Consider the following 17,152-nt stretch of genomic DNA (forward strand, 5'->3'; position numbering starts at 1 on the left):
ATAAGTCTATTTGACACCCACGAACTCTAAATCCTAGATCCGCCACTGCATATGAAGTGCTTTGTAAAGAATAGTTACTAACATGGAACACCAATCAATTAAGACAAACATTAAAGCTATAATACTTAGGTTTTTGAATTAATCAAACGTAGGTTTCAGTTTTTTTTTTTAAGAAAAAGGAAATTGCTGCACACATCGATAAGTCTATTTGGCACCCACGAACTCTAAATCCTGGATCCGCCACTGCATATGAAGTGCTTTGTAAAGAATAGTTACTAACATGGAACATCAATCAATTAAGACAAACATTAAAGCTATAATACTTAGGTTTTTGAATTAATCAAACGTAGGTTTCAGTTTTTTTTCTAGAGAGTAGGAGTTACTTAAAATGACATAAAACTATATTACTTTTTTGTTTATTATGCACAAACAAAATCCAAGAGGGCTGTAAGAAAGACAGGTACAGCATGAACATTGTGCAAGAAAGGCCTCCTCTGCTGTCAAATCTTTTCCAGTCTACGATTTAGATAAGACGTCCATGCCATTGTTTCAACCATCAATCTGAAACACAGGAAACAGTAAAAGTCAGTTTTCACACACATTTTCATCTTCGAGAATGGAGAATCAGCGACCTATTAAGATGAACAGATACTGCTAAGGACATTTTTAGAGCCAATGGGACACTCTTTGCTATAAGATTCAATAAATAGCAGTCTTTTGTAACTTTCTTTGTTGAAGTCCTTCAATCGCAAGAGTTTTAATGAAAGTGAAAGTAACGAGAATGTCTATTAAGAAACTTATATAAACCTCTCTAACAAAATGTTCCAATCTGTCCCCTGAAAATAAAAAAGGAAAAAGGAGTCCATAGAAGTCCTAAGTTTTCGCATCAATATTATGGATCGAAGCTCTGGCAAAAGAAAAATGAAGAAGAATTATATGGAGGAAAGCATCAATTAGAAGAAAGAGCAATTCAGTTCAAGTGGACAAGCAGAATGCTGAAAGCATAGCACAAATGCAATTCATTAATAATTTTGCAATTTTTAATGTCAAAATAATTGCAGAAAAAATGTTAAACTACATACATAACTTCTTTTCTGGAACTCGGGGAAAATAATATTTAAAAATTTAACTGATCAGAAAGTGAAAGAGAAACAGAGACTTACGTAAGTTCTGAATTATCCTCCCACCTACTTCAATTTTTGGAATATGGGAAATGTTGGACCACTGGGAGTTTGGGCTACTCCGATTGGTGCAACTTTCTTCTAACTGCGGGCAGCCTTTAATTAGAAGTTTCCATAATTTAGTGAGGCGCAGCATGGCATATCTGGATGGAAGATGTTGTAGTTTCACGCAGTTACGTAAACTTAATTCTTCCAAAGAAACAAGGTTGCCAAGCCCATCCGACAGACCTTCTAACAATAGACAATAATGGATCTCCAGATATCGTAATTTGGGCATGATATCTGAGAAGTCCACATGTTGTAGCCTTTGGCACCCCATTAGATGTAATGTTACAAGAGAAGTAAGGTTGTCAAGTCTATGAGGAAGAGCCTCAATTCCAAAATCATATATACAGATCTTTGTTAGGGCAGATAGTTGCATAAGTTGATAAGGCAGAGAATCCCAACGCGTCCATCCATACACCTCCAATGTACGAAGGGACGATAGTTGTTGAATGCCATTAAAAATCAATTGGAATGCCTCAAAATCCACGGTCTCTGAGAAAGGACCAATTTCCAATACCTTTAACCCTGTGAGGTGGTGAAGGCCCCCTGTGGGTACACTAATCAACTTGGGACAATTTGATAAACCCAAATATGAAATTGAAGGCATTTCCCATACGTGCAAAGGCAAGGAAACTAAGTTGCGACAACAGCTGAGCTTCAAAGTCTGTAGAGACCGACAATGCTCTAGCATTCCACTTGGTAAACTGGTCAATCCAATACACAGTGATAAATCAAGACTTTGGAGGGAAGTCAAACGATTCTCTACACTGGGAACAGGAAGAGAACTGAAATTGGTGCAGAAGAGTATTTGTAAGCTCTCAAGAGAATGGAGATCGTACAGGCTTTGGGGCAATTCACGAAACTCTCTGCAGTGTGTGACCAATAGTTGTTGAAGAGAAACGTTATTGCGTAGCATCTCATCAGGAAGACAAGTGAGCTCTTCCACATCAGTCACAATAAGCTTTACCAGAGATGTCAAGTTGCTACACAAGTTCAACAATGGCATTTCACTGTCAACTCCTTCAATGCTTAATTCACGGAGGATTTCCAATTGACGTGGGGTACCTTCTAACAGTGGACACTTTGTGATCCTCAACTTCTCAAGCGCAGAAAACATTCTAACTCCAACTTCATCACCCTTCCACTCAATAAGGCTATTCATATTCTGCAATACTAGTTCTTTCAGTGATGGGAACACTTGGATATTGCCATTATTGCTGCTTGATCCTTTATCATTAACATCAACGCCATAAAATGTAGATCCAAGGCATTCCAATTCAAGGAATCCTATCAGCTCAAGATGCCGAAGGAACTTCAGTTGGCCAAGCGATGGAATTTCTTTGCACCTTTTGCAGCCACTTAATTTCAACTTGACCAAATTTGGTAGCAATCCTTCACTGAACCATGAAGGAAATTTAGTCCCAAAATAGTCCACTACTGCTAAGGTTTCAAGTTAGGATGCGGTTGAAGACCATCCAACACATGCTCATCATTGATCTCACAGCCTTCTGATTCATCATGGGTCCATAAATATGTCAGCTTGTAGATATTTGGTTTCTCCTGTAAATATGCTGTTCGAGCCTCTTCTTTATTTACGACTAATTGGAGATGTTTGATCGTCAATTCACCTCTAAGGTTTTTCAAATGACCTAATTCTTCTATTCGACGACCTGTCTCTAAACCTACATAGAAAAACTGTAGTGTCTGAAGACTAGTCAATTGCCCCATATTAAGTGGCATCTGAAACTGATAATTACCTATAAACCTTGATCTCCAACCCGCAAAATCAAGATATGTTTGGTAATGAAAGTCGCAATATATGTGTCTCAAACTTATCATATTTGCCATTTCTTCTGGAAGCTTCCTAAGTGAGTAACAACTATTGATTCTAAATGTTTGCAAATTGTAGAGCTTGCAAATGGAGTTGGGCAAGGCTTTGATCTCAGTGCTGGAGAGATCAAGATATCTCAAGTATATTAGCTTGCCGATTTTGGCTGACAATACCTTGATGCCTGACCTGGACAAATTTAAAACTCTCAAGAACTGAAAGCTCAACAACAGTTTTTCAGATATAATTCTTTTCCAGAACAATGTGCACAAACGTCCTGACTCGTTTATCTTATCTATTTGATCACTTGGTGAGTCCCATCCAAAGTATCGGACTTGAGAAAGATTTTCTCCTCCAATACTCTTTTGATCAAATAGTTTAGACTTTAAAATATCTCCAGCCAAATCATGCACAAGATCATGCATCTTACAGTATTTTATTTTGTTCAGATCATCTAGCTTAACATCTTGCAGCAAGGAATTTTGCAACAAAAGTTGAAAAACCTTGTTCCCAACGTCTTCCATCAAAGTGGTCTCTTGAGATGGACCGAGAAAACCTTCTGCCATCCAGAGTTGGATAAGCTGGTCCTTTTCAAACTCAAAATCTTTTGGAAAAATGGCAAAGTAAGCAAAACACTTTTTCAGATGTGGAGATGGTAGATAATCATAGCTGAGTTTTAGGATCTTCTTTATGCTATTTTCCCCGTTATCATCTTCCCCCGCAACAAGGGGATTTCCATCAAGAACTGCCCGCCATTCATGTTTTTCCTTGTTGCATAAGAGGCCTCCCAACACACTTGCAGCCAACGGTAGACCTTGACACATTTCAACTATCTTGTTCTCTATGCTCAGTATTTCCTCCGGAACTTCCCCATCAACAAATACTCTTTGTTTGAAAATGGACCAACAATGATAGTCTGTTAATTTCCCCAACATATGAAGATTTACTGCTACTGTGGATGCCACTTGTTTGATACGAGTAGTCACGAGAATGCAGTTTCCTCTGGATGTATTTATTCCTCTCAAGGTGTCCATGAACTCATGCCATGATGTAGAGTCAACATGCCACAAATCATCCAGGACAAGCAAATACTTTTTTTCTCCCAATGCATCTTGTAGCGTCTTGACTATTATATCTCTGCTTTGGACCTCAACTTTCCTCTTTGTCAATGATTCGAGGATCAGTTCAAGAAAGCTCTTAGTTTCTACCATTTCAGGTAGGCACAACCAAACTCTCTTTTCGAACTGCTGCTTGATGTGTTGGTCATTGAAAATTCTCTTAGCCAGAGTAGTTTTCCCTAAACCCCCCATACCCACTATGGGAATGGTGCACAGAACAGCATCCTTTCTCATGTTCAAAATCTTCTCTTTTATTTCAGCAACATCTTTGTCTCTACCAACAACATCCGAAGCAACAACTAAGGAATCTGTTTCTCGAATTGGAAGTATTTTCTGAGAAGGAACCATCAGTGGTTTGAGACCGAGGTCATTGGCTAACTGATTGATAGCCTTCAACTCTTCATTGATGTTGTTTATTTTTCGCGACATTTTTTACTTAAAAGCAGTATGAGAAAAGAAGCTGCTGACCTTTTCCATTAGTTTGGTTCGGATGTTCTTCACTTGTGCTTTGAGATATTCATATCTGAATTCGTCAAACACGTTTTCAGCATCTTCAGCAACTCTCTCAAGCATTTTGAGCCATTGTTCAACAGCCTGATCATCAACTTGTCGTCTTTCAGCATCATGAATGAGAGCTTGAATCATGGATACATATTTTGTCAGAATTCTTAGATTTTTCTTGCAGTTCCTTAAACTCTTGGCCTCCTCAATAGTGAGAGAAAGCAGTTTATCAAGCACAACTTTAACAGTAGCACCAATTACAAGATCGGCCATCGTTGCAATGCTCTTTACAAAGTTGTTTTCTTCCTCTATACACCAAAATCTTCTTAAACTTCTTGCATAAGTATTCTTTTGCTTGTTGTTTGCCGGCCTCTACAAGAAAGAGAATAATTCATAGACAATAATTTGAATAAAGAATATTTTTTTTTTGATTAACAGCTAATCATCCTTTAAAATAAATAATTTATGTGTTGTTTTTGTTTCTAATGAATGACAGTATGTTATGAGTCTGCCACAAGAAAATAAGGATACCAAAAAGGAAGTCACATTCAAATCAAGTTTTTACATCGTATTGCCCTTCAAACAGACTGGTGTTTAATTATTGCTCCTGCTTCTCATTTTATGAAAATTTGGAGGACCAAAATATATCTGTCCAGACCTAATTCGCTCCGTATAAGTTTACATAACTTTTATTTTATTTTTTGCATTATGCCCTCCCGGCTCTCGACATACACATAACTTGTGGAATATTATGATACGAACATGTAAACTTATATCATGGGAAAGCTATTTGTTATTTCAATATGAGGGGCATTGCCATAACTTACTATTCCTTTAGTTCATAACTTATGGTATATTATGATACAAACAGGTAAACTTATGCTGCGAAAAAGTTGTGATTTTGGTGTAAGAGGCATACCTTACATGGAAATCTTGGCCGTTTCATTATTATAGGGCTGGAGGGGAAGCCTTAGCATACAAACCCAGTGCCAATCAAAATTGGTCTTCTCTGGGTGTCCACCACTCTACCATCAACTGATGGTTTGTTATGATCCAACTAATTAAACTCGAAAATTAATTAATTAAACTAATCAAATCGAACTCAACAATTTTGTTCAGAAGACTTCTGTCATCATCAGAGACAATAGCTAATGGATGATCTTAGGCTTCCTAAAAAAATCATTTGAAAAGAAAAAAAAAAGGAAGGAAAATGCTAATATTGAAATTATGATAGATTTTTTAGATAATTTTTTTTTCATTTTAGAAGCTTTAATCTTTCCAAAGAAGAATTAGTTTAAGTATATTGCAACATCAAGTTTTATTAGAATTCTTCTTAATAAAAAAATTTCATTTTGACATATCCAAATAAAATATGTTTCTTTATGTAATTAAATTATAACAAGTTTATTTTTTCCCCTTACTTTATGTATGTGTATTTGAGTCGAAACAAGGTTTTGTGACTTCTAGTGGCATTTGAGTTGATTATGATGCAATTCAATAGATTTATCAATTTAGTTTTTATTTTTCATGCATCACCATATCATATCATCCTATAAGTAGGAACAAAAAAAGTTAAAAGTTAAATTACGGTTTACCTTACTATAAATTAAAATTCTATAAAACATTTAACTATTTAATTTAAATATTAAAATCATATCATTTTAATTAAAATGTTAATGACTTTTGCATTTCCTTAGATTAATTCCTAATTAAAATATCAGTAGTTACTTTTATTTTGTATGTTTTGTTTTTTATTTTATAACACATAGAAAATCCAATAATATATGTGTCATTTAAATTTATTATTTACAGTACAAAACTTGTATCAAGTATATTGGGATAAAGGTATAAGGCATGTCTCACATAAACCGCAACCGCTACACTCTGTCACAACCTCTATTCTTTGAGTGAGCACTTTGTGCATATTGGGTGAGCCCTCATTGTGCAATAACCTGCAAATCACATATAGAATGGAAACATACTTGGCAAGTCCTATGCAACAAAATGAAAATCGTACTTGGCAAGCTCTATGCAACAAACTTGATTCAACAAACATTGAAGGGGAATAGATTCAAAATCATCCATGTGGATAACCATCCTTCAAATCAACTGAGTCATCCAAATACCATTTTGGACACGATTAGTAACACACTGTTGCGGCCTGAGATATTGCTAAACCCTCCCTTGTTTTACATTTTCCTTAAAACAAGATTTTAGGATAAAGACAAACAGACCCATGTAACTTTCAATAATTGTCTTTTGTGGCCTCATTTATTTTTTCAATAATACTCGCGAAAGACATGTAATTTCTTCAAACGTTAACAATATATATATAATTTCGATTTTACGAAAAATGAATTATGACAGAGAGTGGTTCCAATGCATGGACATAAATTTTGTAAATGAATTATGACAGAGTGATTCCAATGCCTAACTGTAATTCTATTCAGAAAAGTTTTGTTCTTACATCATAGGATGAAACAGACGCAATTGAATTCATCAACATCTCATACCGTACTTGCGGAATTTCACCGAATATGTTGTTTTCATCATGGCGACTCAATTAATGAAAGGCACTATCAGTGGATTGGGGTATAATCCACAATGTGTTACAATTTAGCAAGGAAAAAACTGTGATGGCAAAACCAAAACATCAAAAATCTTGAAGTACTACTACAAACTGCATTCCCAGCAGTCAAAACTCAGAAATAAGATATTACGAGAACTTTTTCTCAGTTCAGAATTGTCAAGGCTCAAAACATCAGAACATAACTGTTAAAAGTTGCAATGTGAAAATCGATCACAGGTCCTAGAATGACCATTTCCACACTGGGAATTTGGTCAGCCCAAGAGAGTCCTAGTTAGTACGGTTCAACAGGGGTGCGGAAGCTTGCTCCGGCATATACAGCATCTGAACCAAGTTCCTCTTCAATTCTCAAGAGCTGATGGAATGAATGAGAAATCAGAACTGACTACAGAAAGAAGCGCCAGAGAATAGTAATACCATCAAAGTAAACTGTACTATTGGGGTAAGTACCTGGTTGTACTTTGCAAGACGTTCTGATCTGCAGGGAGCTCCAGTTTTGATTTGTCCCTACAAGAATCCGGGAAATACACAATTGATACCAAAGACTACTCCGAGTTGACTATAAATTAGATTAGACAAAAGTGCATTTACGAAATTACCGTTGACAAACCAACAGCAAGATCAGCAATGAAGGTATCCTCTGTCTCCCCACTGCACCAAATACCCAAAGATCATTAACAAGTGTCATAAACAACAAAACATAACTGAATTTCCTCTTTCTGCAAGCCTATTGCAGAGGATCATGATCTCCTTACCTGCGGTGGCTAGTCATTACACCCCAACCAGCTTGCTTAGACATTTTCACAGCTTCAATACTCTCAGTCACGCTGCCAATTTGGTTAACCTGCACACAAAATCAGAATGAAATATTTCAACAGTTGTCTCCAAATTAAGAGGACATACCATCAATATGGCCAACTTAGATGATGTGACAAATACCTTAAGAAGAAGTGCATTGCAAGTCTTTTCGCTGATTGCCTTGGCAACTCTCTGCACAGATACAACTAATAATTACATGGTTTCGAAAAGCATTGAGAAAGTAACACGTACACACAAGAACCAGGAGCTCTACCCATTTTCCTTAATGATGGAACATCTAATGCAGCTATAAGCAAGAAAATGACAACTAGTTGTATAACACTTCAGTTTTACCTTAGGATTGGTGACAAGAAGGTCATCTCCTACAATTTGTACTTTCTCCCCAATCTCAGCAGTGAGCTTAGCATAGGTCTCCCAGTCATCTTGGTCAAATGGATCTTCTATCGAAACAATAGGGTACTCAGACACAAATGACTTGTACAAATCTTTGAGCTGGTCACCTGAGATCTTTTGGGAGCCATTGTTATTCTGCAAAGATGAAACAATTGAAGCAAATCAGATTAGATAATAAATCAAACATGAAACTACCTCAATAGAGAGTCCTACAATTTCCAGCTCACTTGAATATCCATTTCCCAAGTAGCTAGAAATCCCCAGTTAGTGGTTATTACTGATTAATCTCTATTGCTGAGTTCTGAGAAAGGGTTTTCACCAAAAGAGATGGTCAAAAAAGCCTAATTTATCAGTTTCCCAATTTTAAGTTGATGTGGCTTCAGGAACCATCAAGATTACAGATTCATGTTAACGCAGAAAATCCAGTTCAACATTCTTAACGGAGACAAAACCTCTAAGTGTCAACTGATAGTGAAAGAAGGCCACTAAAATTACTATTCAAATGCACTACTAGGAATAATCAGAAAGGATATACCTCTTCTTTGAAGTTCAAATCATAAGTTTTGTCCTTTCCATAGAATTCAGATGCTGCAACATCCATTCCGATAACAACCTAAAAGGAAAATAATCTTAGCTTCTATATTATTAAAAGCAGTTGGAAAAAGGTCTGATTTAAACACAGTTGAGAGCTTACTTTGCCAGTATAACCTGCTTTTTCGATGGCAGTCTTGAGCAATTCAAGACCCTCCTTGTTCTCCTGAAATTTCAAAAGCCATAGTCATGTGATGTAAAAGGGTAACCATTCAACAGTATGCCATTCATCAGCATATATTTATACTTCACCTGGATATTAGGAGCGAAACCACCCTCATCACCAACATTTGTTGCATCCTGGCCATATTTCTTCTTAATCACAGCCTAGAATTAGAGTAAACTGTCATCAGCTACTGATACAAGTAAAAGAAAAAGGATTTCATATAAACAAATTTAATACCCCCTTGGTCCCATTTTATGCAGCGTAGTTAGGATGTGCCCAGAGTTCAAGAAATAAAGACTTTTGACACATAAGCTAAGAATATGCGAAATACCAAAATTGTAGTTAGCACCAACAATTAAGTGAGAGGTCACAAAAGTTGTGCATATTTTTTACCATTCTCTCAACTGAGAAAAGGTAGAACAGGTCCATCAAATGGAATCTAAAAGTTATTTCAGTAAGGGTAAAATGAAGATGGATAGATTACATAGTTTCTTAATATAGAAAGGTAAAAGTCTTTCTGTGAGAAACTAAAAAGGAAAGACTATCACATAAAATATGGCATAGGGAGCACTGTATTTTCTAACCTAATGGACCTCAAAGAAAGAAAAAGGAAAAGAAAAGAACAACTCATCCTCTATGCTTTGACTTTGAAACAAATAAATACCAAGGGAATAGAAGCTAGAACAACTGTGTGAAACCTTCAAATGGTGATACACTTCACAACCCATCTTCATGGCCTCCTTAAAACTAGAAGCTCCAACAGGAAGAATCATAAATTCCTGCAAATAACAACTAATAAGTAATCTTTTATTTAAGCATCATTTAACTACATCGTTTAACAGGAGAAAATACATGCCTGCATTGCAAGTTTGTTTCCAGCATGGGACCCACCATTGATGACGTTGAAAGCAGGAACAGGCAAAACCAACTTTTTGTTACCCGCCAAATTGGCAATATGCTGCAAAGAGAAGGCAGCTCAAATTGTAACATCGAAACAGACTACTTTTTCTAACCATATATAAGTAAAGAAGAGAATGTAGACTTGGATGTTTTCTATTTCCTATTTGGGCAAATAAATGGCCATCATGGAGAACTAAAACAGAATAGTAATAGAGATAGTATCAATAGAGTATCAATAGACCAAAATTTAATCAGTAGAAAGTTAACCACATATTTGAATAATAAATTCAAAATATAAAAATGTTCCCACATTGAAGATCGAAGAAGAAATGGATATAGGAATTGGGTCAATCTCTTTCATTTGAACTCGGCTTAATTGGCAACAGAAGATTTAAAGAGTAGATTACTGGCAAAAGTGAACATTGAACTCCATAAATTTTTTTTTTGCGTGATATACCTTATAAAGCGGAATTTTCTTGACAGCAGCACCAGCTTTACAGACTGCAAGTGACACAGCAAGGATGGCATTTGCACCAAGCTGTCAAAAAAGGCCAACACAGGCAAATTGGTAATTTGTGCACTTCTGATAGTTACACATGACTTAATGTTAAGTTTCTTCTTGTATACCTTTTGCTTGCACCAACCCCACTCATTTTGAGTTCCATCTAGTTGATGAACCATATAGTTATCGACACCAGTCTGATCAGTCGGATCCTGCAAAGCAAGAAAACACACTCACATATCAGGTATAAAAACAACTATCATTGCTCACTACAAAAATAGGAAGCATTATGGTATTCCTTCACACCAAGAAAATAACCATCAGAATAGTTTTTGCAAGAAATATCTTTTTCAAAGGTAAAAGAAATTATAAGAGGAGACATACCTTGCCAATAAGAGCAGGGCCAATGATTGAGTTGACATTGTTTACGGCCTACATGGGTGGAAAAGGTAAGCGAGCAGTTAGCAGTGAACGGCAAAATCAACCAATTACGTGTTTTGAGATGCAATACCAACCTTTGAAACACCCTTCCCAAGGTACTCAGACTCTCCATCTCTCAATTCAAGGGCTTCATATATTCCTATCAAATGAATGAAGACATTTAATTCAAGATAGTCAGAGAAGGAGCTACCAATCAACAATGTCAAGAAATAAAACACACACTTCGCATTTCATCCAAACTGAACTACGTTATTCTTGGATCAGTGGCACTTAACAACATCTAATAATATATATCTTCACCATCTAAAAGGTGCTACAACCGGAAATAGGATCAAGCTGATCAAAAACAGTGCATTGTCATGCAATACCCTTCTAGATATGAGTGGTTCAAATTTCAAGAGATTCCAAGGAAAACATCGATATTAAAGAAATTTTCCTACAAAGAGACCAAAGGTTGGCCACTTTTCTTACTTAAACAGCCAAACAGAAACTCATAACATGTAAAGGATGACATCAACAAGCAAACAACATACCCAGTATAATCCCAAAAGTGGGGTTCTAGGTAGGATAGAGTGTAGTGCAGCAAATCAAAATAGTTATGAAAAAGGAAATAAAACATGTCAATTAATAAGGAAAGTAGCCTACACACAAATGAACAACAACAACAACGAAATAGCACTGTAAACTGAAATGCAATAGACAACAGATGGTAACAAATATCAAAAACAAGAAACTACGGGGTCGTTTGGTGTGAGGGATAGTACCAAATAGTCCCGGGATTAAATTATAGTACCGCTTATTTTGTTGTTTGGTTGGCAAGTTCGGGATAACTTATCCCGGGATTAATAATTAGTACCGGGATAAGTTATCCCTCTCCTTGGGTGGTATAGTAATCCCGGGATAACTTATCCCGGGATAAAATAGGTAAATGACAAAAATGTCTCTTTCAACCCTTTTGTTCTATCACTTTTTACATTAATGAGGGGCATTTTTGTAAACAAATAAATTATTCTTAAAATTTATTATTTTGAATACAACAAACCAAACACTCAATAAAAAATAATCTCAACACAACTTATCCCATCATAACTAATCCCAACATAACTTATCTCAACATAACTTATCCCATCATAACTCATTTTCAAACCAAACCACCCCTACAAGTATATGAACTAATACTACCACGGACACGGTGCTTCCATACTCACACCAAGCCTAATCCCACCGAAAAAATGAGACAAACATTAAACAAATCATCACTTTAAAACACATAATTTAATCATTGGCTTTGCATATCTGTATAAACACAGCCAAACCAGTACATTCAGTTACAACGAAAAAAATAATAATCAACTAATACAACGAATATAAACAGATTTTCACCTGTTGATGCGCCACTAGGAACCGCAGCTCTCTCCCAGAGGCCATTTGATAGATGAACATCAACCTAAAACATGTACACAACAAACAAAAAGTAAACTATCAAAAAACCATCAGAATCGGATCGAAAAACGACAATGTGATACAGAAAACATGGAAAAATGCTGAAATCGAAGGAGATCTGAAGTAGAACGAACCTCAACCGTTGGATTACCGCGGCTATCGAAGATCTGACGAGCCTTGACGGACTTGATAGTTGCCATGAGTAAGGTATGAGTTTGGGATATGCGTTCGAAGGTGTTGGTTGTTTGTGAGAATAGTGAGAAGATACGCCACGAATTTGTAGAGAAAGGTAGTATAATTACCACCGTTGGATGGGTTCCGATGGATCTCTTAACGTTTCCCACGATTAGGTCGTGTATAAGTCGGTTCGATTTTATGCTTATTATCATATTAAATTATTATAAAATAATTAAGATATTAATTTATTGGTTATTAATCGTTATCATCAGTTTATTTATGAATTTAAAAGTTAAGGCTTTATATAAAAAAACATTGAAAATTAATTAGAAACAAGGTGACAAATAATGAATCATGTAAATGAGTTGTCATATTGCATCTTGTTCAAAAACAAACACAGTCATATTGTGGAATAATCGAGAGTTTGAGATAACCAGAAATAAAAATATGAAATTGAACTTTAAGTTAAAGATTTTTTTATATCAAATGGCATAAATGTTATTTTATTTACTATAGGGAATATGCATAAGTATCCCCCAGCCTATGCCCAAAATCTCTGAGACACACTTAACCTTTACTAATGTCCTATTACCCCCGAACTTATTTTATATATAATTTTCTACCCCTTTTCAGCTTACGTGGCACTATCTTGTGGGCCCAACAATTTTTTCAAGGATAGTGCCACGTAGGCAGAAAATGGGTAGAAAATTAATTAAAAAATAAGTTCTGGGGGAGAGGGGAGGGGTAATAGGACCTTAGTAAATGTTAGGTGTGTCTCAGGAATTTTGGACATAGGCTGGAGATACTTATGCATTTTCCCTTTACTATAGGGTTATTGGTTAACCCATTAAACACAAACCTCTAAACGTTAAGAATCAATAATTCGATAATTAAAAAAAATCAAACGGTTACCAAAATCGTGAACCAATAACAAATTATATCGATAAATAAATAACTTTTTTTCCAGTTTGGATTGTTGGTTTTGGTTCGATTTTGAACAATTCTTGGATTGTTGGTTTTGGTTCGATTTTGAACAATTCTACCCTCGATATATATAAGCTATTGAAAATGAATTCGTGAAACCAACATCAGTTGGGTGCAAAAAGTACTGAGACTGATTCACCCTAAATTAAAGATGTCGAATGGGGCATCACTCCTAGAATGAATTTTGTTGTGCGCGATTTAAATTTAGTTAAAAATCAAACACAAAATATTTTTAAAAAAAAATTGCCAATATTAAATGATGAAAAAGTTGAAGTGAATCTAAAGCTAAAATTGATTGGAGCTTGTTTATATCAATTTTGAATAAAAAATTATAACTTCAAACAAAAAATCAATTGAAATTTGTTACTAAATATTTGTATAACTTTAGTCTTTAATCAATAATCAAACGACTACATATTCCATTTATTTGATTTAAGGCCATAAAATATCGGATTAGTATTGCACTATATTCTACTCCTTATAAATGTTTCTCATAATAAACTAACAATGTGTTAATATGAACAATTTATTATGAAAATATTATTTTTTTAAAATAAGGAAAATAACTTTTCTAATGTTTCTTTTAAAAAGAAAATTTTATAATGGTGTCATTCTCAATCTCTGACACACCTTATTTTTACTATCACTCTCGTAGTATCCACCCCTACCTTCACTTCCACCTCCATCCTCATATTTTATGATATTTATCTAGATTATATATAAATATTTTAGAATAATCTATTTTGTTTGATTATCAAACACAGAATAATACTAACTAAAAAAACTCATTTATTTTCCTAAAATATATTTTTCGATGAAAATATGCAATTTCTTTTCTTGTCCCATCTCCTCCTCCCGTGTACTAAAAATCAAGAGTTCTATGGTTGCCTTGTGTGAGATATTGTCACTTATGAGTTATAATGATTTTAATTTATAATTATGTAATATATAAATATTATGATTTTTATTAAATACGTAAATACATTAAAGTATATTTATAAGTTTGTTTGATTAGCCTATCAACTTAGCCAAACATTTTCTTAACATGTCTGACTAGGTTTTTAGAAAGTTAAAAAATGCATATATTTTTTTTCGATATTCAATATCTTTGTACATGGTAGGGACTTATTAGGAGGTTCCAAGCTTTTTAATTTTCTTCTTCTTTTGTTTTTCTCTCTTTTCAATTTTCTTTACTTCTTCACGTTACCCTAACTTTGATTATTTTAAAATTTGCATCTATATAAATCACATGAAATCTATTAAAACAGATGTTGAGATGGCCGAGTTGGTCTAAGGCGCCAGATTAAGGTTCTGGTCCGAAAGGGCGTGGGTTCAAATCCCACTCTCAACATTTGAATTTTTATATTTGTAATCACTCTCTTGTGACCCAAACTATAAACATCTAATGAATAGCTATTTGCATTTTATATTTATATTTTTTAATTATACTTTTACTTTAATAAATTCTTGAATAGCTATTTGCATTTTATATTTATATTTTTTAATTATACTCGTACTTTAATAAATTCTTTACATGTATATAATCTATACTTCATTTGAAATACTTTTTTTGTGACCCCAAACTATAAACGTCTAGAAATGAATAGCTATTAGCATTTTACAATTTGAGAATGACCTTTCAGAAGAATTAACAAAGTTATAACTTGATACTTGTCGTAAAAGAATAAAGATGATGAGGCCTCGAATACAAACCTTGTGTATAAAAAAAATAATTATGTTAGAGAGTATTTTTCTTTTAATTGGCCATACGCAATGCAAATCTTGATTAATCGAGTCTATTTGAATTTTATAACTTGAGAATGACCTTTAAGAAGTTTAACAAAATTATAACTTCATACTTGTCTTATATAAGAATAAAGATAATGAGGCTCCGAATATAAGCCATGTGTCAAAAATAAAATTTATGTTACAAAGTTTTTTTTTTCTTAATTAGCCTTAAGCAATGCAAATCTAGATTAATCGAGTCAAGTCATGAGGTTTATCATTTCTTCTAAATTATCATTCACGCACTAGTATCCTTTAGATGAATGCTAATTAACGAGTAGCCTTGAAGAAGTATTAACAAAATTATAACTTCATACTTGTCGTATAAGAATAAAGATGACGAGGCCTCAAATTCAAATTTCAAGCCATATGTATAGTAAGTTATGTTAGAGAGCACTTTTCTTTTAATTGGCCTTACAAAATGAAAATCTGAATTAGTCGAGGTCGTGTGAGGTTTATCTTTTCTTCTAAATTCTATCATTCACTTGTATTCTTGTGATGAATGCTAATTCACAAGTAGCTAAAGAGAGAATAAAAATGACAGTTCTATAATTACTTGTTACTTATCCATAATTTTCTTTTCCATTTATATTGAATAATTTTTTCCACATAACAAATCCAATGAATTACATCACACTGATATGGGGAAATACTTTTATTGGACTTCTAACAGAATACCTATCAGAAGACCAAATTATGTACCCTTGGGAATGCCCTGTAAGATCTAATGACTTAACTGTTACATTATACGACGCCTTCTGATTCAACGCTGTAAATTTCAAGATTTTAGGTTGAACAGTCACCTCGACGCCTGTGAGCCCAAATACTTCAACTGTGTAAGCTGAACTTGCTTCTCCGACGTTAGTCACAGTCCTTGTATAAGTTTGAGCACTTGATTCCTTAGGAATAGAAAATGACGGATAGTTCAACTCTGATTGAGGTATGCTTGTTGTACAATGTACCTTCTTTTTCACAATGATACTGACTTGATCATCTGTATAATTCAAGCCACATAAGTATGGGATGTAATCTTTGGGCTGGATGTCATAAACGAGTCCTGGATCATTTGCTCTTGATGGATTCACATGCCCTGATCCGATTGTAAATAGATCAGCAAGTTCAAGTGTCTCGTCCAGAATTGGATCGTTTCCAAGGTTGACGATGTCAGCTGTGGTCATGATTGCGGATTTAATTGCAGCTGGAGACCAATTTGGATGTGCATTCTTTAACAATGCTGCAACTCCTGCAAGATGAGGGCAAGCCATCGACGTTCCATAAAAGAGGACAAACATCTGGCCTGCTGTAGGGTCTGGCCACGCTGCAAGGATATTCAATCCAGGGCCAATAATGTCAGGCTTTAGTATGCCCTGACTCGGCATAAATGGTCCTCTAGAAGAAAAGTAAGTAACTGCTGGAGCGTGCTTGTCTCCAAATGTCGTTCCCCTAAATGATATCGTTCCAACTGGTGTTGATGTTGATTTCATATAGTTTATGATCTCTAGTCCATCATTGTAACCAACCTGTGTCGTGGGAACGACATCATAATCTGAGAATATTGTAGAGCCAAGTCTCTTATTATTAATGAGAATCATGCCAGCACCACCGACAAGTTTCACTAATCTTCCTTGGCTCATTCTAGAGTACAAGCCACCGCTTCTATCACACACCACTATTTTACCCTTGACATTGCT

The 17,152-nt window shown here is 34.9% G+C and overlaps 4 protein-coding genes and 1 non-coding gene across 5 annotated transcripts in view; 1 reads left to right on the forward strand and 4 right to left on the reverse strand.

The window, feature by feature from the left end:
• Positions 1 to 549: 549 nt before the first annotated feature.
• LOC125825588 (putative disease resistance protein RGA3) lies at positions 550 to 4,601 on the reverse strand. Its single transcript, XM_049504913.1, has 3 exons — positions 2,707 to 4,601; positions 1,192 to 2,623; positions 550 to 561 (listed from the first exon to the last, which is right to left on the reverse strand). Exons 1-3 carry the CDS (start codon positions 4,599 to 4,601, stop codon positions 550 to 552), a joined length of 3,339 nt encoding a protein of 1,112 aa, XP_049360870.1.
• Positions 4,602 to 4,604: 3 nt separating this feature from the next.
• LOC125825589 (putative disease resistance protein RGA1) lies at positions 4,605 to 4,946 on the reverse strand. Its single transcript, XM_049504914.1, has one exon. It carries the CDS (start codon positions 4,944 to 4,946, stop codon positions 4,605 to 4,607), a length of 342 nt encoding a protein of 113 aa, XP_049360871.1.
• Positions 4,947 to 7,199: 2,253 nt separating this feature from the next.
• LOC125825567 (enolase-like) lies at positions 7,200 to 12,807 on the reverse strand. Its single transcript, XM_049504891.1, has 17 exons — positions 12,650 to 12,807; positions 12,456 to 12,519; positions 11,147 to 11,211; positions 11,016 to 11,063; positions 10,757 to 10,843; positions 10,587 to 10,667; positions 10,086 to 10,187; positions 9,928 to 10,008; positions 9,316 to 9,390; positions 9,167 to 9,229; positions 9,008 to 9,085; positions 8,413 to 8,607; positions 8,200 to 8,250; positions 8,016 to 8,104; positions 7,860 to 7,911; positions 7,711 to 7,767; positions 7,200 to 7,615 (listed from the first exon to the last, which is right to left on the reverse strand). The coding sequence occupies exons 1-17, from the start codon at positions 12,713 to 12,715 to the stop codon at positions 7,535 to 7,537; spliced, it is 1,335 nt and encodes a 444-aa protein (XP_049360848.1). The 5' UTR covers positions 12,716 to 12,807; the 3' UTR covers positions 7,200 to 7,534.
• Positions 12,808 to 14,946: 2,139 nt separating this feature from the next.
• Positions 14,947 to 15,027, forward strand: TRNAL-AAG (transfer RNA leucine (anticodon AAG)). The gene has a single exon. It is a non-coding gene; the product is annotated as a tRNA-Leu (tRNA).
• Positions 15,028 to 16,087: 1,060 nt separating this feature from the next.
• LOC125825590 (subtilisin-like protease) overlaps positions 16,088 to 17,152 on the reverse strand; it is a 37,212-nt gene continuing 36,147 nt past the window's right edge. Inside the window, exon 2 of the mRNA XM_049504915.1 lies at positions 16,088 to 16,272. Within this exon, the coding sequence (XP_049360872.1) occupies positions 16,088 to 16,272 (185 nt within the window). The remainder of the gene's footprint in view (positions 16,273 to 17,152) is intronic.

This window comes from Solanum verrucosum, unplaced genomic scaffold (assembly GCF_900185275.1).
Source record: "Solanum verrucosum unplaced genomic scaffold, falcon-dt-bn FXZP01000140.1, whole genome shotgun sequence".
NCBI lineage: Eukaryota > Viridiplantae > Streptophyta > Magnoliopsida > Solanales > Solanaceae > Solanum > Solanum verrucosum.

Excerpts from the sequence above, each read along its gene's own strand:
- LOC125825588 (XM_049504913.1), bottom strand. The coding sequence starts at position 4,601 with ATGTCGCGAAAAATAAACAACATCAATGAAGAGTTGAAGGCTATCAAT. Across the intron at positions 2,624-2,706 it reads GAGATCAATGATGAGCATGT|TGAAGGATTGCTACCAAATT; the intron begins GTTGGATGGTCT and ends TTCATGGTTCAG.
- LOC125825589 (XM_049504914.1), bottom strand. The coding sequence starts at position 4,946 with ATGGCCGATCTTGTAATTGGTGCTACTGTTAAAGTTGTGCTTGATAAA.
- LOC125825567 (XM_049504891.1), bottom strand. The coding sequence starts at position 12,715 with ATGGCAACTATCAAGTCCGTCAAGGCTCGTCAGATCTTCGATAGCCGC. Across the intron at positions 8,105-8,199 it reads GCAATGCACTTCTTCTTAAG|GTTAACCAAATTGGCAGCGT; the intron begins GTATTTGTCACA and ends TTTTGTGTGCAG. Across the intron at positions 7,912-8,015 it reads GTAATGACTAGCCACCGCAG|TGGGGAGACAGAGGATACCT; the intron begins GTAAGGAGATCA and ends TATTTGGTGCAG.